Here is a 26838-nt window from a genome sequence, read left to right on the forward strand (position 1 = left end):
ACAAGTCACCATAAATGTTTATAAAGCTATTTCATAGTGCTGGTATTTCTGATTTAATGTCAGTGCTAAAACATGTTCATACAATACAAGCAATTTCTTGGCCAGATTGTTTTATTGTTTTCTAAGTTTGATTATAAGAAGGATTACTTGCTTTACAAACATAGCAATACTGAGGGCACATAAAAAAACCACACCAATGATTATGTGAGAAGAAAATGATTAATATCAGGCATATCAGCAGTTACAGTTAGTGCATATTTCTTAGGGACATTAAACAGTGACTAGTACTGAATCTGCTTCAGGAAGGCAGACAGCTTCTCTGCAAAACTCCTTAGGAGAACGGCTTCACAATCTTCATTGAGATGTAATTCTGCAAACAGAAGAACACATTTCAGAGTTGCAGTGAATAAACATTCATGGTGTTTAAAATGCCAGTGTCACAATGGCCAAAAGTAATTTATAGCAGTTTTCAGCATTGTTTCGGCAACAATGAAATACAATTTTTGTCAATAAATTGAGTGATCTTACAGGTAGGGAGTAGAACAGGATCCCAAGGAACAAGATCACCAGCAGAAGAAGAATCGCCCCAATGAAAACCCATCTGAATCTGCGCCAAACTATGAACTTCATGGTCTTGCAAGGGTTTGTGAACCAGAAGAATGACGTGTCAGGGCGACTGTTCAGAGGAGACAAACAGCAATATTCTCATTATGTGGCTCCATATCAAAGATATTATAGTCTTGATTTAGAGAGCTATATTTCTCACTTGGGTGGGTCCAGTTTGGGATTCATGTTTGGCTCATCTCTGCCTTTCCCAGTAGGTCTCTCCTCCATCTCCTTCTCCTCCACTATTTCTAAGGTCATCTCCACTTTCCCCTGTGAAATTGTGAAACACATTCTTAAACAGAAACCAGGGAAAAAAATACCTCTCTTCATGGATTGACCTGCAGATATGAACATACACCAATCACATGTTTCCCGTCCTGTTCAATCGCACATGGCCACCAGCCTCGCACAGACTTCTGGGAGAAGAGTGAGCTGGATAGTGGTTTTTTGGCGGAGGATGAGCCTGGCATCCCCGGCAACATCTTCAGGCTGCATTTCTCTGGGGTCTTAGCAGGGGGGATCAGATTGAGTAGGTCCAGCTCAACTGAACCTGTGACAGAAACATGGATAGAAAATTAAGATGTGTATATCTGGTACATAGTATATTCATTAAATCAAGCCTTTCACTTTGTTTGGCCATGGAATTAAATGTGCTTAATAACAACACATTTTCACCTAAATAGTCATCCAAGGAGAATTTGTCATTGTCCCAAACCTGGACGATCAGTTTAGGAGGAATCCTAAATTCAGTTTTGTCCAAATTCCAAAAGTGTTCCTGTAAAGAGACAGACACTTGATTTATATCATTACTTGCCAACACACTATCACAATGAATTGATATAGTTATGAACAACAATCGCTTTGTTCCCAAACCATGAGCTCACTCACTTTCCTGGAGATGACACACAGCTGCTCTGCAGGCAGGTATTCAAACCCAAAGATGAACCTCCAGTTGAAGTTTCCATCACCATCCAAGGATCTGTAGTGGACATCGGTCTTCTGTTTGTCCTCCTCCATTCCTGGCATCCATCTAGGAAACGTGGTTGTGTTTTATCCAGTTTAGCCACTTGTGATTGAAAAATGGTACAAAAAAACTGTTAGAAGATTTTTACCCTTTAACGTAGATGTCACTCATGTTTTCTCCGGTGATGCTTGTTTCGTCCAGAATGACATCAGTTGTGTTCCAAACGATGGCCCGCAAGAAGTACCTGTTTCAAATATACTATTATATTTCGTCCCTCAGAGCACTGTGTTGAAACATGTTCATTTCATAAAGTGTTTCTTACTTCTTGGCTTTGCGCGGCGTGATGTCACACGGAGGCCCTGGCAAACCGAGGTTCTTGGGGAAAATGTCCACCCACATTTGAATCCGCCCCTGCATTTGTGGAAAAGGATGCTATTTTTAGTCAAAGTAACTATCATAAATACAAAAAAAAATAAACATAGTCATTATTGTTATAACCTGAGACAGGTTGGGTTGGTGGGAGCTACAAAGGGTCCTGGTCTCCACGTGCTCTGGTACCAAGCCCTGGTCTCTGAGGACATGCAGGGCCAGCCTCTCTCTGGTTGGGCCCATGTGTGGATGGATCACAGTGTTTGTCTCTGCAAAGGGTGAGGTATATCACAAATGACTGATGCTTGTTAATATCAAACATACACAACAGCCAAAATGAGAGTGAAATCCACCTTTCCCTGCTAAAATTTGACATAACCAGACATAACCAGTGAGATTATTGATATGATTAATTCTAGAAATAGTAAATAGGAACAAGCTGTACCAAAATCTTGCAGGTTGTAGAGTTTTCCTGAGAAAGTCAGTGAGGTGCCATCTGCTTCTGTGCGCGGAGCAGGAACACCCCTCAATTTGGCCATGTTCTGGAGGATCTGAGAAGGCTTCAGCTGGTCTCTCCACTGATTGATCCCTGACCTGCAAGAACATGGCATCAACAGAGCCTTGTCTGTCTCAACTGACCTTAATCACCACATGCAGGTAAAACAGTGCTACAATTTGTAGTAAAACCATTAATATTCAGTAGATACACTTACACACAGTAAGTCTGTGGCAGGCCACAGCAGGATCTGAAGCGAGACAGGAGCCTGTTCTCCAAATCGATGATGGTCTCTCCCACTTTTTCATCTCTGCTCAGTAAGTCATAATCATACACAGCAATCTTCAGGTCCTTGTCTTGAGGCAGGAAGCAGGAAAGCTCAAACAACCTGGACAAAAATGAAAGACATCATAACATGTGTTTTTTAAATTTATGTTCCCACACAATCTTAAAATGATGTCTTCATAGTTTAACAACAAAAATGGCTCTCACCTGCCAAACTCTGGATTGAGTGTGTTTGGTTTGTAGTTATCTCTGTCATCCAATGTCTTCCTCCCCAATGTGATCTTAACATATGGGTCACACTGAAATGACAAAATGCAAAAAATGTTGACTTAGCTTTGACAGCTTAAAAATCAAGGGCATACAGTATCTGAAATTTAAATGTGATGCAGGGTTTGTCATTGGTTGATCAGTGGTTGCTTCATTTAAAACTCACCATGCCATTTGTGTCTTTAGGCTGCAGGTCAATACAGCGGACAACATATATTCTGACAAGGCACTCCTGAGGTCCGCTCTCAGGAAGCTCCCTGAACTGGCGAGGTGGAGCTGGGACTCCTGGGTCATCGGACAGTGGGTAAATCTTGAATGATCCCTGTGGAAAAGGAAAAGGGACATTGCCTTTATTTTATATTGTGCCTTAATGAATACATTAGAGCCCACTCTGTCACATTGGTCTAACCTTGCCGAGACAAACATAAATCAAGTTTATCATGGTTTTATCCTTACTCATGAGAATATATAGTTCACTCAGCTTGCTACATGACAAAATGATCAGCTAAAATGAATTAAACACTGACAACAGGATGAAAGCTGGACTTCTACTCCAGAAGTGCAATATATTGTAGCAAATGTCAACATAACACTTTGCAGGCTGTATATATTATAATGTGCATCTTCTGTCACGGAAATACATCTCTTCTCTGAACCCATGAACAAAGTGCTAAATCCTGCATTATTTTTTTTGCAGCTGACAAAATAATCAGTGATTTCAATTGAAATTCACAAATTATCCAGCAGAGGGCAGACAAAGGCTGGGAAAAGAAGATGTTACAGTAAGAGGTAAAAGCAGCAGTGCTACATAATAGTTTAGGTATAGGCCTACAGACTAAGCAACAGTGACACTTCCACAAAATTTTGCTTCAGTACCTTGAACTCTCCCACCACTGAGGGATCCTCTTCCTCATCTTCAGTCTTTCCACGCTGAAGTTTGAAAGTGCTGCAGAAATCAGTGAGTCCCTGGTACTGTGCAATCTCCTCCAGTTCAGAGTTATACACCTGGAAGCAACATTAACACCATAACACAAACAGGCTACAGAAGGGACATTTCAAATTGCATTTATTGTAATTGTGCACAAAACAAAAACAGTCTAACTATACTTCATACCCTTTTGGATATCTACACTTCTGCAAACTCTTACCTCCAAAAGAGGACGAGGGAAGTTTGGTCAAAACCACAAAGCACGTAACCCCAGCACAAACTCAAACACAGATTCAATCTGGTTTTATGTATTCAAAACATGTTCTGATGACATATCCTCACCTGTAATGTGTCATATCCCTTTTTCAAGTAGGGTCCACACTTCTCCTGCTCTCCAACAGAGGCAAAGAACTTACTCCACCAGTCTACTGCCTCCTCCTCCTGCATAAGGGAGAATAATGTTGAACTGTGTGTCTTGTTAGAGATGCTATCTATCAGTTGACTATCTGGGAAAAGAGGGAATCTCACCTTTTCTGTTTGAAGCTGAAAGGTGGGAAGCAAACAAAGAACACTGATCAATAAAGAAGTAGATGTAAAAACACTTCACAACTTGTGCGACTGCAGTTTGTGTTTTTTGTTTTAGTTTTTTACCTCAGCTTTCACGATTGGTCTCTCATCAATATCAATGACAACATCTCCTTGAGCAGCAGCTATCATGGCCACTGCAAAGTTCATCAAAAAGGACAAATTATATCCCTGTCGCGTGTAGCTGAGTCCTACAGTAGCTGTATGTGTGCACGACGTACCTCTGGCAGACATGCAGACGTCGTTGTTAATGCGATACGGGTCACAGCGGAACTCGTCCAGGCAGTCGATGGTGCACTGACCGACCACAGGTTTCCTCCCAAAGGGTCGGTGGTCGATCACTTTCAGCACAATAGGAGGCGTGTACATCTCCTCTTTGGGCAGAAGCTAGGGAACACGGACAATAATCCACATCAACAAACCTGCATGTTTACCGGTGCCTAAGTATTTGGAATAGGACTAGAGGACTAACACTCTAGCTGCAGAGACTTTTATTGTTAATACCACTTTGAGCATCAGCACAGATCCGGGGAAGTTCGGGTTCTTTTTGAAGTTCTTGATCACGGCCGTCTGGACGATCTCACCACCACATTCCACTATGAGACTGGGAGAGGACACCGAAGCCAACTGGTAGGTCTTCATGTTCCTCAAACCCCAAGTCAAGACCTGGTGTCAAATAAACATGTAAACATAGTCACATGAACCTGCAGTACTAGTGCATTCAGATCAAAGGAATAACATTGTGGTGGCAGATAAGTGAAAAGAAGGGAGTGACAGATGAGAAATGCAGCCATAACAGAAATCCTAGGGTTGGGCTGGTCTTGTCTGATCTTGTAATGTGTGTCAAGGGGATTTGTGGCATAAGGAGCAGCATGGATTTATTATGGTGTACCTCGATCGCAGTGAGATGCACCACAGGCCTGATTCCCTGGGGGACCATGTAGAGTTTCTCACCCCGCCGAGGAGGCACCAAGGGCAGATCTCCCTCATTGGCCTGTAGGGCAAATCACAGCGTCACCTCCTGCACACAGACTCATTCAGTTAAGTTACAATATGCTCGTTTTCTTTAAAGAGTCTCGTACCTTGTCCTTCAGAAGGAGCTCAGCAGCGAGCAGCGCCTCCCCTGCATTGCGTCCGTTTTTGGTGACTGGGAACCACAGCAGCTTCGGGGTGACGGCCACACCGGGGTTCAGTTTGACCACAGGGGGGCAAGTGCAGCGACCCATGGGCTCATCTTTACCCTAGTGAAAGAAGTGCAGATATTCACCGTGAGGCCGTCCTGCCTTTATAACGAAGAATTTAGTGTGATCCTTGTGATTTGGCAGGGGAAGTTTGGGAAGATTAAACACATTGCATACCACTTGATCACTGTCATACAGCTCCAAGACCACATCAGGAGGGTTGCGGGCGACTGTCTGCGGGTCTCCGTAGATTTCAATGTCCTCGAAGATGAGAGTCTGATCCCAGGTGGGATTTAGAGTGGATCTTATGACTTCTGTGGTCTTACTCACATGTAGGAATGACACATGGGCATAGGGATCTGGAGAAGATCAGGGTAGTTATAGTGAGTGAACAAACTGACGTTGAATGGTAGGCTGGATGGATCATGAGTAGATTTAATTCATTCCTCCTGATTGGTAATGTACTTTGTTTGCTGATACTAGGCCTTAAAGTCACTGCTTTGTTTTTACCTGAGAAGCTGTCTTTGTCCATGGCACAGAGATTCCTCGCCTGATACACGTACACCCTCAGGTGATAAACGTAAGACCCTGGGGGGGAGATCATTTTTATCAGCATGCCACAATATAATCTCACAGGATACAAACGACGCTGCTCATTAGAGGAGCACATACTTTTCCAACATTTGCAGACTTCGTGATTAAATGTTATCTTGAATTAGGACCAGTCAGGAAGTTTAAAAGAAACAGCATGAAGCCTTTCATCAGTGCCAGTGACCAGGAATTTATTTTATCGGACCCATCTACTCACGGCTAAAGTGGCAGGAAACAGTGGGTGTGTTGGCACCAAACAGTTTGGCTGCGTCCATCTTATTGGCCTTCTCGTCAACGTCAACCCCCTGTCAATTAACAAAATGCAGGATGAGGTGCTTGAAGGACAATGTTATGGTAAACATCTGCAAGAATGAAATCTGAAGAGAGAACTGAGACAAAAACTTCCTGAGTTGATTGCCCACATCAGACAGGAACAGGCACATGCACGGGAATAATGAGAGGATATGACTCACATGGCATTAAGTAACTCCTGTTGCCATGGCAATGGTCTCATTGGAGTTAAAAATACAGCATATATTTAGCAATAGTTTTCTGTGGAGTACAGCAAGACTCACTAATGCCCCTTCCAGTTTGAAGATGGCAGAAGCCCCAATGCAGTCTGATGGGATCATCTTTCTCCTCCAGCAGCGGCGGCGGAACGTGTCGGAGGAGCGCTCCTTCCGGTGGAACTTCCAGCCAATCAGGGAGGAGTATTCCCAGCCTTCTCCCTGTTCTCGTCTCTGATGGAGGAGACAAGAACAAGAAAGGTATAAGAACCCCCGTCCATGATATTAAATTATTCTTTTTCTCTTCTACAGCTTTCTTACCTCAGTAGAAGCCACTTTGTCAGAGATCCTCTTCCTCGGTCTTATGAGTCTCTTCCTGCGATGAACGTGGTACATTTTCTCTGCCGCAACCCAGGACTTGGGCTTGTCATCGGGAGGGATGGTCACCCCGTATTCCCAACCTGATGCCCGAAGAAGACACACAGACTGTGTGTGACTAACCTCACTTCAAACATGGACGTTTTTGAAACCTATTTCAGCTCTAGTGTTCCTGTTACCTCTCTCATCCACAGCTCTGTTGCTATCGAAGCTCCAGTCGTCCTCCCAGCTCCATCCAGGAGGACAGTCAAAGTCTCCAGGGCTCTGGGCCTTTTCTCCATTCTACACAACAAAAACACTGTCATTCATGTATGTCATGTTGCAGAAATAAAATCTACATTTTCTTATGAGCCTATGACAATAAACACAATTTATATATTTGCATTTGTAAGTCTTTAAAACCAACTATCCGTTTTTCCTCTCCACCACTACCAACATTTGAGAGAAATATTTGGTTCCTTTAGCTGCTAAATCCTTTCTGTCTAGTCTCTAGCTTTGTCTGTTTGATGTCTGGAGCTGGGCAGGTATAGCCTCCAGTGTGTTTATCAGACATCAGCTGCCTGCTATGTTATGAATGAGAGCAAATCAAAACACTGAGTTGTGGAGGAATGAAAGCAAAACACTGGATGTTTTACTGAGTGAAAAATCCTAAACTCATTGCATACAGTATTACTTGTAATCATACAGTATATAGTCCATTAAACATATTCAGTATTGCAGCTTTTGCTCAAGCATACTCCAAAAATAATCTATAGCAGCCCTTATGGAAACTACACAATCACAACCACACAGACACTGAGCCATATTCACGTCAATCTAACTACGAAACAATCCATCCGTCCTGAGTACACAACAGCACAAAAGAAGCTGATAACATTATAAATAGGCATAAACAGACTTAGGCTTTTGCCCTGTTATCTTCAACCACATTTTTCACACAGTGTCCCAAAAGCTAAGTGTGTGTATGAATGCATGTCGTACCACGTCTGTGTATGGCTCTGCAGCAGGCTTCCACTCGCCACCCGGGAAACGTGTTTCATTCTGAAAAATTTCATCAGTGAACTCTGTGTGGCCAGCATCTGCTTCTGTTAACAGGCTGTAAGAAAACACCGCCACAGCACAAAGGTTGGTGAAAGACTTTGGTGACTCAGACAGTAACTATGCAGGACCATGATAAACAGTTAAGAAAGACCGGGGTCCAGGAGCTAAAACTATTTACATGAGTCTCAGCAGTTAATGTAAGCACTTCAGAAGTAGGAGGCACGGAGGGAGTGAGGGAAGGACCTCTATTAACTCAAACACTGGTTGAATTTCCTGTAATTGTGTTTATAATACGAGTCGACACTGCGGTAGCTCTTATTATGATTATCCACAGTGATAACAGGATGTTTGTATTTGGATTTAGAAAAGCCATAAATCATGAGGGGAGCTGCATGTTTGTGTGTGAGTGTGCCAAACTCACCATCTCTGGGGATCAACGAACCAGTCATCATCCCATTCCCATCCACGCGGTGGTAGAAAGCGCTCCCGTTTGAGTTTCACTTTTCCAGTCACATCTGAGAACTTATGGCGACCAACCAGTCCGGTGGTTCCCCACTTTCCAAACACCTGCGCCTGGTTTTCGTACTGCAGAGGGAAAACCTCTGTGTTCAGGGACAATCTTCTTCACAAAGCATAGTAAAACAGTGTGTATGTGTATTTTTTTTTTGGAAATATGGTTTGTGTAGCGATGTAGATACCATTTCAGCATACACGCTGAAGTTCCCCTCTGAAAAGCTGTTGAACTTCTTCTCATGGGCAGACAGACCGAACCACATGTTGACCCGCAGCTGAACAGGGACCTTCACACCCTTGTTTTTGTCCATGGGGTACTGACCAATCAAAAGATAACTTTTTAGTTATGTGAAATCTATATCATGTGTTACGTGTATGAGCATGTGTGCTGATAAGTCCTCCACCTGCATGAAGATGGTCTGGATCTTTCCACAGTGTTTGCCACAGGCTTGTTCACTGAGGTTGGAGAACAGGATCTGGTTGGCTGGGACTCGGGCGTAAGCAACCCGTTTCTCTCTTCTCAACATCCAGATGACAACATCTGGCATGCTGTTCTGAGGCTGATGGAGACAAAACATCTTCCATTATATAATTAAAGTCACATCTTATCACAACAACAAAATTCTTTTTTTTTTTCCTGACCTCCTCTGCCAGCTGCTTGAGTCTTTCCAACCAGTCTTCAATGTCACCAATAGTACTCTTAACATCTGTGGCCTCTTCTCTCATGTTACTGGCCACCTGTCTGATACTGTCGACAGCAGCATCACGCAGGTTTTTCATTTGGAGGTCCAGCGCAGTCACATTGGCCTTGCCCTCCACCACTGGAAGCTGGACACTGTGAGAACGGGGGACAAAGTCAAACAACCTGCAAATGTATGTATGTAATTGCTGAAGGCATTTACAGGCATTTATTTATAATACTGGTCCTACTGGCCACAAATTACACTCCAAACACATGTTTTCTTTCCACTGTTGCAGACAAGCTTGGAGTATAGTTAGTTAGTTCATATACTGTGGCCTGAAAGCTGGAGGAGAATGGAGGAGTAGCTACACAGACATCTTGTATGCGATAGTTATGGAGTTCTTTATTGATCAAACCTTTCAATAGTGTCCCACTGGGGTCAAATATCATATTAAAAACCCCTGAAATGAGCAATAGGTCCCCTTCTAGTACAGATTTGTCTTAAATTGGAGGAGTTTAGGGTGCTCATACAGTAGACCCCTTTCTCCCATACATTTGTATGTAACCCTGTGCCAAATCACCTAAGCCATTAAAATCACCATGACAACCTCTGAGGGCAGGTGTTTTAAATCAGGTCATTAGGGACTTACAGGCTATATCAGGGCTGTGGTGTTATCACCTACTTCACCGTTAACGGTCCAACACTCACACTGAGGTTAGTTAGGTTTTGGGTTTTCAGCTGTAGCATCGACCTTTTCAGCATTGCTTCAGGTAGCATTCAGCTGCTTTCAGCATTCACATGCATTTTCTTCATTTTCTTCAGGAAATGCTCTTTCTAGTTTACATTCTAGTGATTAGGACATGTCTTTACCTGTCAAGATCTTGAATCATTTGGGTGATGAGTTTGAGCCAGATCTCTGCCAGCTGTGTCTCCGACACCTTGGCTAAGATGGCCGTTTTTAAAGATGTAAGGTGGGACTCCTAAAACAAATCACAGACAGATAAAAGGAGATAATATTATTGAATCATACTCTCTGTGTTGATGCACTGCTCTAGGCTGTCACTGTGACTCCTTCTCACCAGTCTCTCAGCGATGGAGAGGAGAATATTGACAGAGTCCAAACGGTGGCTGATGTCCTCCCAGTATGAAGTGAGAATCACCACTGGCTTGGTGTCAGCCCAGGGCAGGTAATGGTAGTGATTACCTGTGGGATGCAAAATAAATATACCCAGTCATTGTAAATATATGGTGTGGAGTTCTCTGCATACTAAAAAAGGCTGTGTAGTTACAGTAGAGTTGTAATTATACTGTATATTACCATTTAGATAGAAATTTATACTGTTACAGACATGAAAATGTTGGAGTGTAAAAAGTGGGTCAGGGGCCACAAAGAAGGTAAAATACCCTGTTCTTACATGTAATATAATAAACTTTCTCATACCATCAAACACAGCAAAGCTGTACTGGGTGGTGGACGCCAGGGGCTTGCAGGTAGAGTCCAGCTTGTTACCATAGTTACCAATGCTGACTTCGAATTGAATTGGCTCGCCCGGCTCTTCGATCATGCACGCGCTGTGGAACACAGCACAGAGAGAGTACTTCCTCCTCCGCTGGTATTTCTGCACTCAGTTGAAAGAAGAGATTGCAGTGTTAAACGACGGTTAATGAAGTATTATTATTTATTATTATTATTCTTTCTCTTTTTATTAGGAATACACACATGCAGGGACGTGCACATGACTATAGAGGGGCAGTGGCTCAACATCAGAAAAGGGCAGTACAATGTACAATGTTTTTCAGGCCTTAATATCAAAATTAATCAATCAATCGAGTCATGACTTCTGAACTGGTGGGCTAAGGCTAATATGGTAGGCTACACATCTATATGTGACAAAACCAAGAAATGACTACTGTGACTGCTACTGTGCATGTTTCAGAACAGCAGCAATGTTTACAACAGCAACGTCACAATTACCGGTAACAATATCTGGAAACAAATTCAAATAGTCAGTGAAATCAAGCTCGATTCCTCCTGTTGCTGCTGTTGTTCACTACATTCAGGTGATGTTAGACAGAGGACGGGGGTCTTAACTCTTAACAAGCAGTGAGCTAAACAAACACAAATGGGCGCTTTTCTGAAATATGACTCATATTAAGCTCGTTGAATAAGTGGAAGGCGACTTGTCAGAAGGAAGACGAGGGGAAGGAAGGAAGTTATGTTGGTGGATTTATAACTCACAAAGGTTTACAGTAAGTCGCTCCACTGTCACGTCTCATCTAACACAGGCAGAGTTATCAATGAGGCAGCAGCTTGTACTTCTCTCTCTCTATCTGGACGTGTGAGTGAGGGAGCGCGCACCGCGGGGCAGCCCCGCCCCTCAGTGAGAGACAGAGCGGAGCAGCAGCAGACAGAGAGGCTGCGTTACAGTCTATGGTTGGGCTCAACACGTACTCAACATACATACACATACCGTGTATATTACAAGGAAATGCGTACGGTAGATAACCGTGACATTTTTACAGCGCCGTTGTTTACATCCCATGCACAACAGGAATGTATTTATTTATTGAAAAAAACAAACCTAAAAAGGGCACCTTTTAATACGAGGCAAAAAAGGCAGGGGCTGCATGTGTGCACGTGCCTGCACACATGCACTCTGAATACAAATGAGTACGGTAATATTCGGATCCACCACTAATTACAGTATGACATGTTCGCATTGTGTACCTGTGCCACCAAGATGTCATCACTGCTGATGTCATCAACGTTTTTGTCGATCTTTCCATCCAGCTGAGTGGACAGCTCAACCAGGACCCTCCCCCGGTAGGCGACCCCTTCGCCCTGCAACACATTGAAATGCAAATGTAGACAGGTTCATAAAAGGTAAATATCCTTTTGTCTTGTGTTTCATGGTTTGGAAACCTGTCCCTTAAAAACAAAAAACTATCTGAACCAAATTGTGATTCATCCGCCATCCCTGTACACGAAACAGTTAAGTCATAAATGATGGCTCCCACCCTCTAAACGCTCAGTTGCAGTTAGGCCGGAGCACTGTTGTCACTTCATACATATGTCCTGTTACATGTCTTGTGCTGTTTTTGTTTTGTGCTGTAAATGTTGAAAAGCTGATTCACTGCAAACAAAATTTACCTCAGGGTATAAATAAAGTAACCTTTGACTTTTGACCTTTGACCTGCCTGTATTCACCTCTGAGTTGATGAAGCAGTCTTACCTTGCCAAAGTTAAGTTCCTCATATGGGTCGGGCAGGCCAGTGAATTCTCTTGGACTACCATACAGGTTGACATAGCAAGGTCCAAAAGCTGGAAGAAAGCCAACTTCGGATGTTTCCGTGCTCTCTGTAACACACACACACACACACAGTTTAAAAGCCATCCTGCTCAGTTTCAGGGCATACACCGTTTTTGTTTTTTTTCCCCAAAACAGTTAACAATGAACTCAATAGAAAAACTATTACACATTTCACAAAACAGCAAAACCCAGTCAAAGTGAAAACAGATGATGAGACACTGATTACCCATTACACACCACTCCAAACCAAATAGAAAACAGTGTTGAGGGTAAAATGGGTGAAATGAGATCTCAGATGAGGTTCAGACAATGATATTACTGCATAGGCTACACAAACACAGATATATATACATTTATATACGCATGTATGCAGCATACACATTGAGGCAGAGGCAGCTGCTCACTTCTCAAATCACAACATGATTACCTTCGATCTCTCCGCCAGAGGAAGACATTTTGCTCAGGTTCAAGAACATTGTTCCTATGGCATCATCTCTGGTGAGACGATCCCTGTCAAGAAAACATTGAAATGTCAAGTACGGCTGTGACCTGACCTGACACTCACTTAAGGACCTGTGTATGAAAAGACTTCCTTTGCTCTTACCAGTCATACATGGTCAACTTGACGCGCTCACACATGGATGGAAACTAAAGGGGCAGAAATATGTGTTAGTTTGTCCTGAAGAAATTGTTTTTGACATAAATAAATCAAGTCCATAAAACACCCCTTCCTGTATGTAACATTCATGCTTTATACCTTAACTTGAAGATTGATAAGTTGATTCCACTCTGGATTAGCATTTTTCTCGATGATTTTGGTGCACAGCTAAAACAAAAAAAATATGATTGCAAATCAACAATATTCAGAGCGTGAGAATTGAAAAAAAAAAAGAAAAAAAAACATGTTTTATGAAACATGAAATACCTTTTTCCCAGCAAAGCTGACTTCCAAATATGGATCCACCAAGTTTTTCCGGTCTCCATCCCCTCCAAAGACTTGTTTCACAGTTTGAACAAAGGCATCATCCACTGCAACATAAAATAGTTTCTAAATCGCAGATCGTTGAAGGTATTTAAATGCATTACAGTTCAGGGAATGCAGTAATATATGAACTTGTTGCTCCCTTACTCTGGGGCAAATCCTCAGCACGGTAGACTTTAAGGCGGAGAGTGGCCCATCGCATTGTGATACCAGCTGGCACCAAGAGATTGCTTTCTATGTCATCCTGCTCCTCGTTTATCCCTCTTCTGTCAGTCTGTAGGAGATGAGAGGAGAGGACAGGAGAGGAGAATGTTTCATGTTTTTTTCAATACTGATCTATCCTGTGTGTCTAGTAGAGATAATTTGATGGTCACGTAGAAGGTACTCGTACCGGTGGTTCATCTCCAGTGCCAACAACAATTATGCTGACTTTCAGGTAACCTCTGGCCCCTGAGCTGGAGTCGTCAGGGTCACTCAGGAGGAGCCATTTCCTCAATATGGCATGACCTGGACGTGATATAACACCCAACATGTTCAAATACCTAAACATACTTATGTACACATTTGAAATAGAAGGACTGACCTGGTTCATCGTAGATGTAGCCGACATCCAACTTGAAAAAAAAAGAAAAAGAATTAGATATTTGTCAGAAGTCAAAACTGTGCAACAACAAGTCACTATTACTGAGTGTTAAATCATTACAGCCTGTGAATTGAAACTCCCACCAGCTAAACAAAGCACAGATAATAATGTAGAAACAACTGAAATGACGTACCTTAAACTCTCCCATTAGACTGTCAGCTCTGAGAGAGAAGGAGTCATAAACCTAAAGAAAAGGCAGCACCACAGCTTCAGAAGATGCATAAGATATCAACCATTTCAAAAACTCATAGTGAATGAAAATATAATTTGCATTAACAATGACAGTGAACATACCCGGAGACTAATGCTCTCGTCAAACAGCTCTGAGGGAAGCATGTTAACGTTGTAGAAAAACATCTGAAGGACATGAGAACAACGGTGAATGACGGTTTCTGCTGTCACTGGATCAGACACACTTGTTATTGTGATTGTGACAAACTTTATAGGACTTACAATTGCTAAAGCTGAGCTGATTATGCTTTGGCAAGAGCTGAGAGAAGGCAATATAGATATGCGGAGAAAGCTGCCAATGAAAGAGAGAAATACCTCAGGAGGTTATTGAAGCTGGTGGGCATTGAGTGGCAAAGAAAGAAACAGTTGAGCAAGGTAAAAAGCACAAGTATGTAATCACTAATACATTTCTTTAAAGAGAGGAAGCACTTTTGCATGGAAATGGACTTATTACCTCGTCAAAGAATGGGTTATTTCCTCTTCTAATTCTTGTCCTGTGGGTTTGTCCACATGCATTCACTTTCACCACTGGCTTGATGTTGTTGCCAGGCAGTTGTCGGCCTTCAATAACTCGTACACGGATCTGGATATTGCAAGAAACAGTGAGGAAGCTGTTAGATAATTCATCTGGATGCATTTTGAAAAGGTGTCATTAGTTAGTTTGGGTTGACAAACACCGACTGACTGGGTACACACAAAGCTACACCTGTTGCTAAAGAAACATACATGTGAAATTGTGAACTTAACGCAGACAACAACAGAAAGGGGTTTCACATGTTGTCAATTCTCTAACATGAGGGATAAATCTTGTGATCCACTGTCTCATCTCAGCCTTGAGTGTGTATTGGCAGTAGTGAAACCTGCTGACAGGCAGGACATCAATTATAAAAAGTCCCCTCGAAACTGGCATCCGTGATTGTCCAGGAACGGAGTAATCAAAACTCAAACAATACCTGGAAGTCCTGAGGCTTATTGGCCAGGGCTCTGTGTCTCTTGCGGCTGAGACGGATTGGCTTGCGGTTGGGTTTCCCAGGCTGGTTTGGTAAAGTGGGTGAACCCGAACTCTCACCCTGACCACCTCCGTCCATGTCTGCCTCACCCTCGCCATCTTCATCATCGCCTCCTGTGACAATTATCACAACAACACAATATTCTTAATAAACCAAATACCAGCTGTACTGTTGTCTCAGCCTGAATGCTATGCTATATAAACAGACAAGAAAAATAGGAGCAGCGATTTTACTGTAAAATGACCAACAATAATGGCAGCCAAAAGTGCTTTGCATTTTAGACAGATAGTTATCTGTTTCTCTGGGTTAGTGCGTTGTTTGGAGGTTAACTCTCTACTTACCAGCATCCACATGAGACATGTCTCCATCATGCTGATCATTTGGGTTTGGAGTGGTGCCGGCCGGTGGCTCATATCCAATAAGCAAATCAATGGTTGCCTGGAGAAAATAAAAAAGGATGTTTTTCCCAATTAGCATTACCATTTCTATATGTTTGATACAAAATTATTAGTCATATGATTCAGCAAATCTAATTACTTCCTGCAAACCGATACAAATACTGTATGCAGTGTTGGGGAAGCTACTTTGCAAGCATAGCTTGTAAAACTACATGTATTTCAGCCTGGCAGTAGTTTGAACAAATTACATTTCTACCCCTGAAGAAATTAGTTTGTAAAACTACAGCTAAAAAAGTAGCTTTAGTTACTACTTATACTCATTACACTCATTTAACTCAGCGTTAAATAAATCAACATGTGGTGTATGTGAAACAAAATATAATAGCCTACAAAAAAATTCACATGCCAACAGAAATATGCCTCTCAACTCAGTTTTATTTTTTTTAAAGAAGGGTTAGGGTTAAAAAAGCTGACACTTTTGGTCACCATACTGTAGGTTAACCATATGTTGTGTAATTTATAGACATGTTGGGTAATATACAGAGAAAATGAAAGTCCTAACTTTCTATGTGTACAGCACTTTGACGACTTTGGTCATTTTAAATGTGCTCTATAAATAAAATTTGACTTGACTTGACTAACCCAATACAGACTTGTAAATCATAAATGTAAATCAGTCAACAACAAATGTCATAAAAAATACAAAGAGGTAGACATATTCTAGATCAGTGTGTCTTGAACAAGAGGCAGCGTTGGCTTGGCATGTCATGACATGATTCATGCCTTTTTTCAAAGAGAGTTCTGTAACACAATAATGGTAAAATAAAAATTATATTATATACCGGTAGGTCTTTTTTTAATTTAAAAAATATTTCAGGTTATTGACCAAAACTTTATTTTGTAAATTGAGTACCGGTAGTTACACTACAAAAAATGATCCAAAAAGAAGTTGTAGCAAATTGTTGTTAAGCTATGTAGATCAACTAGACATAGTTTAAGTCTCCCCAGCACTGCAAATACCAGGTGCCGTCTATTACCAGAGCTGAAGTTGCCTTATCTGATGTTCCGTAACATAAAATTTTGCAAAAGTGTCAGGGCATGGAATCTGTTTAGGATAATTCAGGTTATTCACCCCGACAGCCTGTTGTTTCTCATTGATCAAGGGCACATTCTTGGATGGGAGGGATTTCACATGACCACTGGCCAAGTCTTTCAGAGAGACTTTTGCAGAGCCAATGAATCTGAAAAGCAAACACACAAAACACTTTGGGTCAAACAACATATCAAACATTCCAGTTGGAGGGAAACTGTTTGTTTAAAAAGGGCAGCAAGGACCAATGAAGGAGCATGAGGAAACACTAGGGCAGATGATTTGTTTCCAACAGTGACAAACTTGTGCGGTCACCACAGAGTGTTAGGCGCAGTGTTTGTTACTGTACGATATAGCACTAAACGGTTTGACGGTTTTCACTTCCCAATTTCACTTCACATTTTATGACACACTGAGCAACAACACCTACACTGTTACTTTGTGTACCAAACAGTTGTGATGTGGTAACAGTGATTCATAACTCTTGTGGATTGCACCAATTAGGAATTTTCTAAAACCATCTCAAACCAAACTTGTAGATCACGCACCCTGAGCTTTACTGTAGCTTTGAATAATAGATAGATGGATAATTGTTGCTTGTGCTGTAACACTGATGATGACCCTCTGTTTATAAAGTGTTATCACTTCATCATTTTATCCAATTAGATATGTGATACATTTTGATTTAGTGTCTGTGACCTTTGACCCTTGGCCACCAAATTCTCATCAGTGCATCCCTACTTGGATCCAAGGGACCAAGTGATGTTATCAAGATCAGCCCTCAGTTGCTGGAAATTATTGCTGTAATATTAAACACAAAGGATTTGAGCACAAACAGCTGAGATATCTAAGCTTCATGAATTACACTCCTGGGGGATCTTCTTTTACATTATTATTCTTTGTTTCATCTCTTGTTGTGGTTACGCGGGTTATTATCTTTCACCAAACACAATCATGACTCACACAATCATGTGAGATCGTGATTTTGCAGTTTTATATTTGGAGAAAAATCTTCCTACACTTCACATGAACCATTCATCATGTGCATTGTTTGTTCTTTTATTAGCTCAACACCACAATGACAAATCTTAGTGACAAAATCCACTTTGCCCGCCGGTTCATTTTGGTGAAAGAGCGTTTGTGAGACAACAAAACGTCTTTCAAGAGAAAATATTGGAGACTTTACACACAGGAAAATAAAAGTGCACAAGAAAAAACTAGGGAGATGGAAACAATTAACATGTACCACAGGCATGTGCTGGGCGCTCTGTGGCCAGCAGGGAGTAAAAATATACTACAGAACTAAGAAGATGCTTACACAAATTCAACACCAGAACAGGCACATCCATATGCATGGTTATGCTCGGCCACTTTTTTTCTTCTCGACATCTATCTAGTTCTCAAAGGTCCTGTGATTACTTTTGATTACACAGAGCTGGAAAACACTAGGGCTGTGCTTGAAGAGCAGGACCAGATTTAAAGAAATCTGGAAAGACAGTTTACTGTTCCTGTCGCTGCCACATGCAGGGACTGGTCTACAGAGATTAAGATTTGTAGACAAAAACAAACTTGAACTCTGATTTCAAGTACTTGGATCAGCTCCAGTGAATTAAAAGAAACTTAGTCACAGTGAATATACCAGTGGATGATTTCCCTGGTGCACTGATATGTTTTCCACTGACTGAGTAATGTAGGAACACTAAAAAACCCTTTTTGCTATTCAAACAGAGCAGCTGACTCCACCGGCTGGAGCATCTGGCTCACGTTGATGACACCACAGATTTGATACCCGTGTTGTGTTTTCTCACAATGACTCACATTCCTTTTCTACATTTTCCAACATTGAAAACTTGGTCGCAAAGTATTGTTGACATTTCCAACATTCTCCCACCGGATTTAGCTTAGTGCTGTGTATAATCAATTTATTTATCATTTATTTATAGAGCACTTGTCATACCTCAGGAAACAGCCCAAAGTGCTTTAGGTAATGAAACAATAGACAACAAACAATATCCCCCCACATTTACGCTTATACTCACATGCACACATACACATACATGCGCATTCACACGAACATACTTGAGGAACACTGAGGATAAAGTTCATTCAGGGTTAGCATTACAGGCCGAACTACAATCAGCCACCACAGATGTGCCAATGACAAGCCAGAGCAGGCTTTCTTATTCACCCCAGTCAGGCACTGGAGCGAGCATGGAAAAATATCTAAGTGTGTGCGTGGCTGAGGCAGACACTCCTCCACCGCTGCCCCCACTACCTTGTGTCTACCCCAAATAATTTACACAATACACAAACATTATGACTTATCAGTGTTTTTGCCTGCACCATAGAAAGACAAAATGACTCAGGCTCATAATGTTAAAGAATACCTAACATACTAAAAATCAACTGTGCATTAAGGAGAGTAATAAATAACATATATGTCAGCCAGAGCTACAGTAATCTACTGTGGTGAAGTTAAAATGAAGTAATCTTTCTTTTCCTTTTCAGGCAGCATTCCTCCTGTTAAGAGCCAATATGCTGCTGTGAAGGAGAGAAAGCAGCTTCTTCACAGACGCTGCAAGTCTTAACATGGTCGCAGTGACGTTATAACATCGTCTCTGTTCCCACAGAACAGATCATAATAGCTGTTTACAGCCACACTGTAGTAATATTATTGCTAGTCGGGCTGCATCTGCTATGACACAAGCATGTCTGTCACATGTCTGTCTTCTCAAAAGTTAAACCTCTGAGGAACAATAAGGTTTTTCCCTTTCAGTCACTACCTGCTCGACAAAGTGTAGCATGTTTTTCAGGAGGGAGGTTTCTGTAATGACATAGTACAATCTCTCAGGGGGAAGTTATTTCTAATTTAGAGGTCCTCCTCCACAAAAGCAGGAGTGTGTTAAAGGCAAATAATTTGTCATACTGAAAGGCCGTCTGAGGGTCGTGCATTCAAACAAAAAAAAAAAGAAGAGAGAGAGAGATGTCATGACCTATGAGGCTTGCCAATACAGATTTTTATCAGAGCATTATGACTTGCACGGACGACAACATCAGACACATACTTATCTTTGCCGATTGTTTCGTAGTCTTTCACTACTATGTTGATAAATGAGGATGCATCCAAGGAGCAGCCCTTCAGATCAAATTCAAGAACCTGTAATTATAGAAGAGGTGGTTAGGTTACAATCATCCACCTATATACTGTACTGTTGTTTTAACCCCAGTAATGGCAGCTGTCAGGAAAATAGAGAAAACCCACAAAGTTGTAAGTCTTACACATTAAAGCTCACTTTAATCCCCCACTTACTTCATTCCACACAGGATTCAGTTCATTGTCAATTGCTTTGGTTTTCTTCTTTTCACCTGTGAGCACAAAGAAAACCTATGTTTACTTACTACATTAACATAAACACAATATAAACATTTTTTAGCTCAAAACATAGGAACATCCAATGCAATGGCATCTCATTAAAATATAATAGAGCCATCTGGCCACAAAAGCTGCTGCTCTCTGGAGAATGCAGTGGGTTATTCTTCTGACCGTATAAGGATGCAGCCTTTTGTCCATGAATCACTAGGGAATCGTGCATAAACTGCTGCTGCATTTATGAGCAAAAGTGATGCCCAAAACATTCAGAACAACAAAAAAGGAGATAATATGATAGAAACTTGAATGTTGACGATCAGTATCACTGAGAGATGACTTAAAATGGTGCAGTTTCCAGAGTTTTAAAAAAAATCCAAAGGGTTAGTCAACGGTACAGTATATCTCACCTCTGAAGACAACAGCAGCTATTGGATCTGGATTTCCAAGTTTCTTTTTGGGGATCCCGCTGGCAGACTCAACAATGACCCGCAGCATTTTGAGTCCAAAACAGTTCAAACAAGTCCAAATTTATCCATAGACACTAATCATAATCCGGAGAGAGATCAGCAGCTCTCACACAAGAAGGAACTGAAAGTCACAGATGTGTGGAGGGGAGGAGAGGATACGGGAGAGCAGCCCCGATATGAGTCATGGGCATGAACCACACCACCACCACCCAGCCAGGGAGGTGGCAGCGACTCAGGGGTAACCTGGGCTGGTCGGGATGTCCCACGGTTGTCATCATTAGCTTTCCAAATGTTCCCCATACTCCATGCAAAAGGCTTGAAAGTTGAAATCAATTGTGCAGGGATCTGAATTGATTAATTCGCCATTCAGGTAAAAAACCATAGAGGTAAAACCATATAACAGCACACGCGGAGTCAGACCACTCTTTATTTAGACTGCAGCGCCCCCCAGTGGCCGTAGTAATTAAGCAGGTGACCCCTCCTGTTGACCTCTCTCTAGTTGCACATGGACCAGGAAACGTCTGACACTCTGTGGAGTAGTGTGGACCGACACTTGCCCATGGATCTATTATAAGAAAGATAATATAATACATGATCCATGCACTTGCTTCTGCCACCAGAGTTTTGCAGCTTGTAGTCTCGCTCGCCAGACCCTCCTCCAGAGAAGAAGGCAGCTTGAGACCTTCTCGGCATCGTTGTTGTTGTTCAAAACCACAAATTGTGGGTTCCTCCAATCTTTCGGGACCCTATAGTGTCCAAAAATTGACCATCAAAAGAACTGTTGTATCATATCTTTTTTTTTCTGCATAAATCTCTCTCACTACTATGCTGAGTTATAGCAAAGAAAAGCCTTGCAGAAAAATGACTGCCCCTGTAACTCAGGAGTGCAAAGGGTGACATTGACCAAATTCACTGTACTTGCACCTGGTACCCTCTACCATAGATATAGAAACATATTTCTATACAGTTCTATATCTATGCCCTCTACTATATCACTCCAGAAAATTCTGTGAATATTGCCCTTTGCAATCCTGAGTTACAGGGGGCAGTTGTTATTTTGACAGCGGTTGTCTGACGTCACACAACTACCGGTATCTGCACCCGGGCCGAACCACATACCGGTAGTCAACGGTAAATGCCAAAATACATTAAAAGTTTTTTTCAATTTGTTTTTGTGCCCTTTGTAATGTTTGTATATGCCCTACGTGAAGCACGTCGAATGCAAAGTGTTTCCGGTCCGCCATGTTTTTGGTTATTCTGTGCGTCTCGAACTCTGTGAAGTTTTCAACTGGGAAAGATCCGAGTTCCGACTTGTAGTAGTAGTAGTAGTAGCAAAGAAGATACTCAACCGTCTTTGGTAGTAGAAGAGCATCTTGAGCATGGATAATAGATCCATGATCTTGAGTAGAGTACCGTATCTGCTGATTGGACAATAACATTCAGACTCAGACAGGCAACTCTTTCTCTCTGTCTCTTTTTGCTCCTGTGGCTCTAGGGGGGCGGCGCCCTTTCGCCCAGGAAACTTTCCAGATTTCTTTCAATAAGGTAAACCTACAATCTTGGATAAGGTGTAAACATAACTAAAGCATTACTTTTGGTCTTCGTCTTTCGTCTTAATCCACAGACAGTGTTGTTACTTTCAAGAAATACGTCAATTTACGTTCGCGCCTAATGTTTAGCTGGGACCATGAAGGCAGCACAGTGATTTTAAAATCCAACAAAATACAAAACAACATTAATTAATATGGAGTTCACGAAATAATTATTTAGCAACGGTGAGAACAGTAGTGTTTCGACCTATACTGTTCTTCACTTCAACTAAAACTATATTTAACACAGTTTTTCTTTTTGCTAACATTAACGTTAGCTAGCCTAACGTTAGCCTAGCTAACTTTGGTGTCATTTTCTCTCTGCTCCAGAGATTAACGTAACATTAAATGAACTCTTACTTTGTTGAATAACATATTCTTACTGGCAGAGAAAATCAATCCCACGGTGTCCAAATTATAGTCTTCTCCTCATTGAGCAAGTTAACGTTATAGGCCTATCAGTCATTTAGCTAATGCTAGTTATTAACATTATCCTGAAGTTGGATTTCATAACTGAAGGATGAGCTACAAACTTCTACTATGTGTGTCTGTTTGTTTGATGAAGGTCCACCACCAGAAAATGTAAATTATAGCAGACACCTTTCCAGTAAAGTCAAAGTTGTAAAATATGACATGGCAAAAAATATGCAAAAAATACCATACAGTTCTCTGACAGAGTGGACAGAAGCTTAACATTGAAATATAAGATATATCACAGAAATCTCATTATAAAGTTGATTTAGATGTGGAAAAACTATTATTTGCTGAGTTTGGGTAAGTCACCAACTTTGGGCCCATTCAGAATGTTTGTGTTTAAAAAAGTATGTTCTGACAAATGTATTGCTTTTTGTTGTTGTTGTTTTAGTCTCTTTTAATATCTGTGAACAGGTGACAGAGATGGCGTCCCCTAAATGTAAACGTTTCCTCAAGAAAAAGCACAACTCTGAGCCCGACATGATCGTCAGCAGCCTGAGGAAGGAAAATTTAGACCTGAAGAAGACCCTGGTTGAGCTGTCTCGTCAGCATTCAGAGCATTACAAGCTAGTGGAGGTAGTCAAAGACCCACTCAGTTGAATGTCAGTATTATGATGTTGCCAATGAGAGCTGAGTATGTGGTAACCATAGACTGTAAGAAATAGGTGGTAACCCATTAATGAAATCATTTTTTCCTCTGTATATGTTGGCAGAGGTTCCTCTCTCTCGAAACTGGAAGGACTGGAAGGAAACTGGATGAGAAGCCTGCTTTGCCATCAGAGCAGCTGAATAAGAAAGTAGGAAACGTAACAGCCATGAGGACAATATCTGCCACCGCCAGAGAAATTGAAGAAATCAAGAACAAGCTTGTGAGCATCTCAACTAGGTGTCAGTCTCTGGAGAACAAAGTTACAAGGAAGAAGGTACTTTAGGGCTCCTTTTTTTTAAAATTATTATTATAAATTCATGTTATTAATTCACATACATCTTCAAAAGCAGGAGTTAAATATTTAATATCTATTGATTATGTAAATTACAACATACAGTATATTCAAAATAAACATGTGACACAATTCATGATATTGCCATTTTTGTGGTAAGTAGTGTAATAAATAAGCACGTTCGTTTGTTTTTCCAAGCCTAGCGTTAAGAAGGGTGGTATAAATATTTCCAAAGCAAACATTGTGACTTGTAATTGTGAGAAAAGCTGAACCATTGAACCAGCATGTACAATACCAAGACCAAGAAACCAGTTCAGATTAATGAAATTTGACCAACATTAACTTTATCATTCACACACTGCTTGTTTTTCTGCTGTGACCTGTCAGAATATCTTAGCTGTAAAAAAAAAAAAAAAAAAAAAAAAAAGATTCATGCATGATTGTGATTGGTTGACAAAAACTCTCAAGTCTCATATCAGTTCTCTGCCACTAGAGGGCAGCACTTGTTTATAAATGTCAGCCTTTCATTTACAGGAGAAATACTGGTCTCCATTAAAACAAACTTCCTCCCGTAGTGAAATGTGAGACACTGCTGTGATCCTAACACTTTGATGCTGTGAATTCAGTGTTTTGTCCCTCGTCATGACCTGTCACACTGTCAAAACATGATCAGCTGTTAATTCATTGTATGAGGCTGTGCTGTATTTTTCTGTTGTGTGTTAGAACGACTCCAAATTGGATGAACAGGCTTCCCCCACCAGTAAAACTGAGCTCCAGCATCACCTCAGAGATGTAAGCGCTTTGTTGTTGCCACACAGCCTGAAAGGGATCTCTTGTGGTTAAGATATTTTCATTAACGTCTAATCCAACTTGTTGTGCTCTCTGTTACCTCTTAGTTTCTACTTTGTGTGTGTGTGTGCATTTGTTTGTGTCTGTGTACAGTGCACATGTCTTGCTGAGTGTTTGTGCTTTGGAGCCATCCCCCTGGCACAGCTCGGTTTCTGTCTTTCTCTATTATATGCTTCTCATTCTTTTATTTAAATCCCCCAAGGCCTTGGAGAAGAACAAGCAGTGGCTGGAATATGACCAGCAGAGAGAGGCCTATGTGAGGGAAACTATAGCCAGAATGTTATGGCTGGAGAAGCAGCTGAACGAAGCCAATCAGGCGCTCTCAAAGCAGCACAATAAGGAGCATTCAGATGGTGAGCCAGAGGGCCAGTGGGCAGCGGGCACTCAACACTGGGGCAACAGACTGTCACAATAAGGTTTTTAAGATATCGAGATTGCCCTGGAGTAGCCCGCTAAGACAGTATGTGGCTTTGTGCTGCATCTTCATAAATCACATTTTATTACTGAATGGCGCATGTGTAAAGTTGTGCGTAACATCTTTTATTAGGTATGCAAATGTGTAACTCTCTTCTCTGTTCATTTCACTTTTGATGTCATTCATTGTCTAATTTCTATTTTAGAGAAGATGCAAATGCGCCAGATGCAGGAACACTATGAAAGACTCTTACAGAAAGCCAAAGATGAGCTGTACGAGCTCAGGGAGCAACTCAACGACACCCACCAGAAACTGTTAAGAACACGACACTGGTATGTCTGCTGTAGAAAAGTTAAGTTTATAACAATATGGAGAAGCGTACAGTGGTAGTCAGCTACATTATAGACCATTTGATGTGTAGGTACGAGGAAAAGGCGATGGAGGTGGAGGAGCTTGAGCAGCTGAACTCTGCAAAAATGTGCAAGGAAAATGCACAGGGAGGTCATCACTGGTCTGAGGAGGAAGAGCGACAGCTGAGGGATCAGTCCGAATTCCTCAAGGGGAGACTTGACGTAGAGATGCGCAAATCTGCTAACTATGAGCTACAAGTATGTATGTGTGGGAAAAATGAAAATCTACCCTCTACAAGTGAAGAAAGCTACCCATTTAAAAATTAAACTTCTCTTTTCTCAGGCGAACCTCTTTCAGAAGTGCATGTTAAATTGTCACCATGCAGACCAGGAGAAGATTGCAGACCTGGAGCGGCAGGTATGAAAGAGACACTCACTCTGTGTGAACCGTCTTAGATTTGGTATCTCATCCACCTTGCTAGAATAAATCCTTAGAATTAGCTCAAAACTGAGGGATATTTCTAATCCACTGACTGTTGATGACAGCGCAGGTTAATCACACTTAGCAGAGGCTTGACAAGGGCACACCGTTCTCTCTTTTCTATCTGAAAAATATGCCACCCACGCTCGTGCAGGATTAACGTCTTGACTGCAGTGGTAACTTTTTAAATTGTAGATCAACATTTCTTCACAAGACCTCAAGGATGAGAAGCAGGATTGTTCGTATTTAAAGAAGCAGATGGCGAGGGTTTTGAGGATGCTGCAAAAAGCCGAGGATCGTGCGACAAAACAGTCCAAGGTTTGCATTATTTGTAATTAGTTTTAAGGTTAACACGTAAAGCTGCATGAAGTTGTATAAAGTGCTTGTTTACACATGCTGGCTCTCCTTTTACCTTTGTTTGGATCTCCACTCACTCCTCAGAGCAACATCTGGCTCTTTTGCTGCTAAATGCTCAGATGCTATTTGTGTGATGTCTTGCAGATTACAGTCATTTGATCCTCCCTTAATATAAAACATATTTATCAGTGCAGCTTTCAGGTCTTTGGTTGCTTTTTCATCATGATTCTTAACCAGAGTCTTATAATCTATAACTGATGGTTGACTTCATTTTTTATTTTTTTTTCTGCATTAGGGAGACCAACAGGATTTCCACTCGTGTGAAGCGACACCCCCACCCTCCCAGCTTTCCAGACACAATCTGACATCGTCCACTCACAGCAGCTTGCTTAATGAAAGCTACCTGGAGTGTCCCGGCTGCCACGCTGAGTATCCTGCCAGTCACTACAGAGAACTGATGAACCACCTGGAAATGTGTCTCGACTGA

General features: G+C 41.5%; 2 protein-coding genes across 2 annotated transcripts; one reads left to right on the forward strand and one right to left on the reverse strand.

Annotated features, from left to right (window-relative positions):
• Window positions 1–96: 96 nt before the first annotated feature.
• Window positions 97–21012, reverse strand: myofl (myoferlin like). The gene is made up of 53 exons (XM_083988616.1): window positions 20836–21012; window positions 20369–20424; window positions 20124–20215; window positions 17101–17209; window positions 15912–16008; window positions 15514–15683; window positions 15015–15143; window positions 14624–14686; window positions 14463–14513; window positions 14270–14300; window positions 14078–14193; window positions 13834–13960; window positions 13630–13733; window positions 13462–13530; window positions 13309–13352; window positions 13132–13214; window positions 12627–12751; window positions 12122–12235; window positions 10835–11012; window positions 10473–10597; window positions 10264–10373; window positions 9353–9545; window positions 9115–9270; window positions 8896–9027; window positions 8619–8782; window positions 8138–8252; window positions 7336–7438; window positions 7100–7239; window positions 6848–7012; window positions 6490–6577; window positions 6192–6269; window positions 5859–6040; window positions 5583–5741; window positions 5393–5494; window positions 5005–5166; window positions 4722–4887; window positions 4567–4637; window positions 4444–4458; window positions 4258–4356; window positions 3864–3992; window positions 3154–3309; window positions 2928–3019; window positions 2653–2823; window positions 2385–2533; window positions 2069–2208; window positions 1893–1981; window positions 1719–1814; window positions 1495–1636; window positions 1282–1381; window positions 963–1156; window positions 767–876; window positions 529–676; window positions 97–370 (listed from the first exon to the last, which is right to left on the reverse strand). The coding sequence occupies exons 1-53, from the start codon at window positions 20921–20923 to the stop codon at window positions 332–334; spliced, it is 6126 nt and encodes a 2041-aa protein (XP_083844742.1). The 5' UTR covers window positions 20924–21012; the 3' UTR covers window positions 97–331.
• Window positions 21013–23381: 2369 nt separating this feature from the next.
• LOC310997750 (centrosomal protein of 55 kDa-like) lies at window positions 23382–26838 on the forward strand (the record flags this gene model as incomplete). Its single annotated transcript, XM_083987541.1, has 9 exons — window positions 23382–23534; window positions 23672–23881; window positions 24623–24691; window positions 24951–25101; window positions 25369–25495; window positions 25585–25771; window positions 25857–25931; window positions 26190–26312; window positions 26647–26838. The coding sequence occupies 9 exons, from the start codon at window positions 23382–23384 to the stop codon at window positions 26836–26838; spliced, it is 1287 nt and encodes a 428-aa protein (XP_083843667.1).

Source organism: Trachurus trachurus (genome assembly GCF_905171665.1).
Source record: "Trachurus trachurus genome assembly, chromosome: 15".
NCBI classification, from domain to species: domain Eukaryota; kingdom Metazoa; phylum Chordata; class Actinopteri; order Carangiformes; family Carangidae; genus Trachurus; species Trachurus trachurus.

Coding starts and splice junctions, on each gene's coding strand:
- myofl (XM_083988616.1), bottom strand. CDS start 20,923: ATGCTGCGGGTCATTGTTGAGTCTGCCAGCGGGATCCCCAAAAAGAAA. Junction 9,546..10,263: donor ATGATTCAAGATCTTGACAG/GTAAAGACATGT, acceptor CCGTTCTCACAG/TGTCCAGCTTCCAGTGGTGG. Junction 1,382..1,494: donor TGTGTGTCATCTCCAGGAAA/GTGAGTGAGCTC, acceptor GTCTCTTTACAG/GAACACTTTTGGAATTTGGA.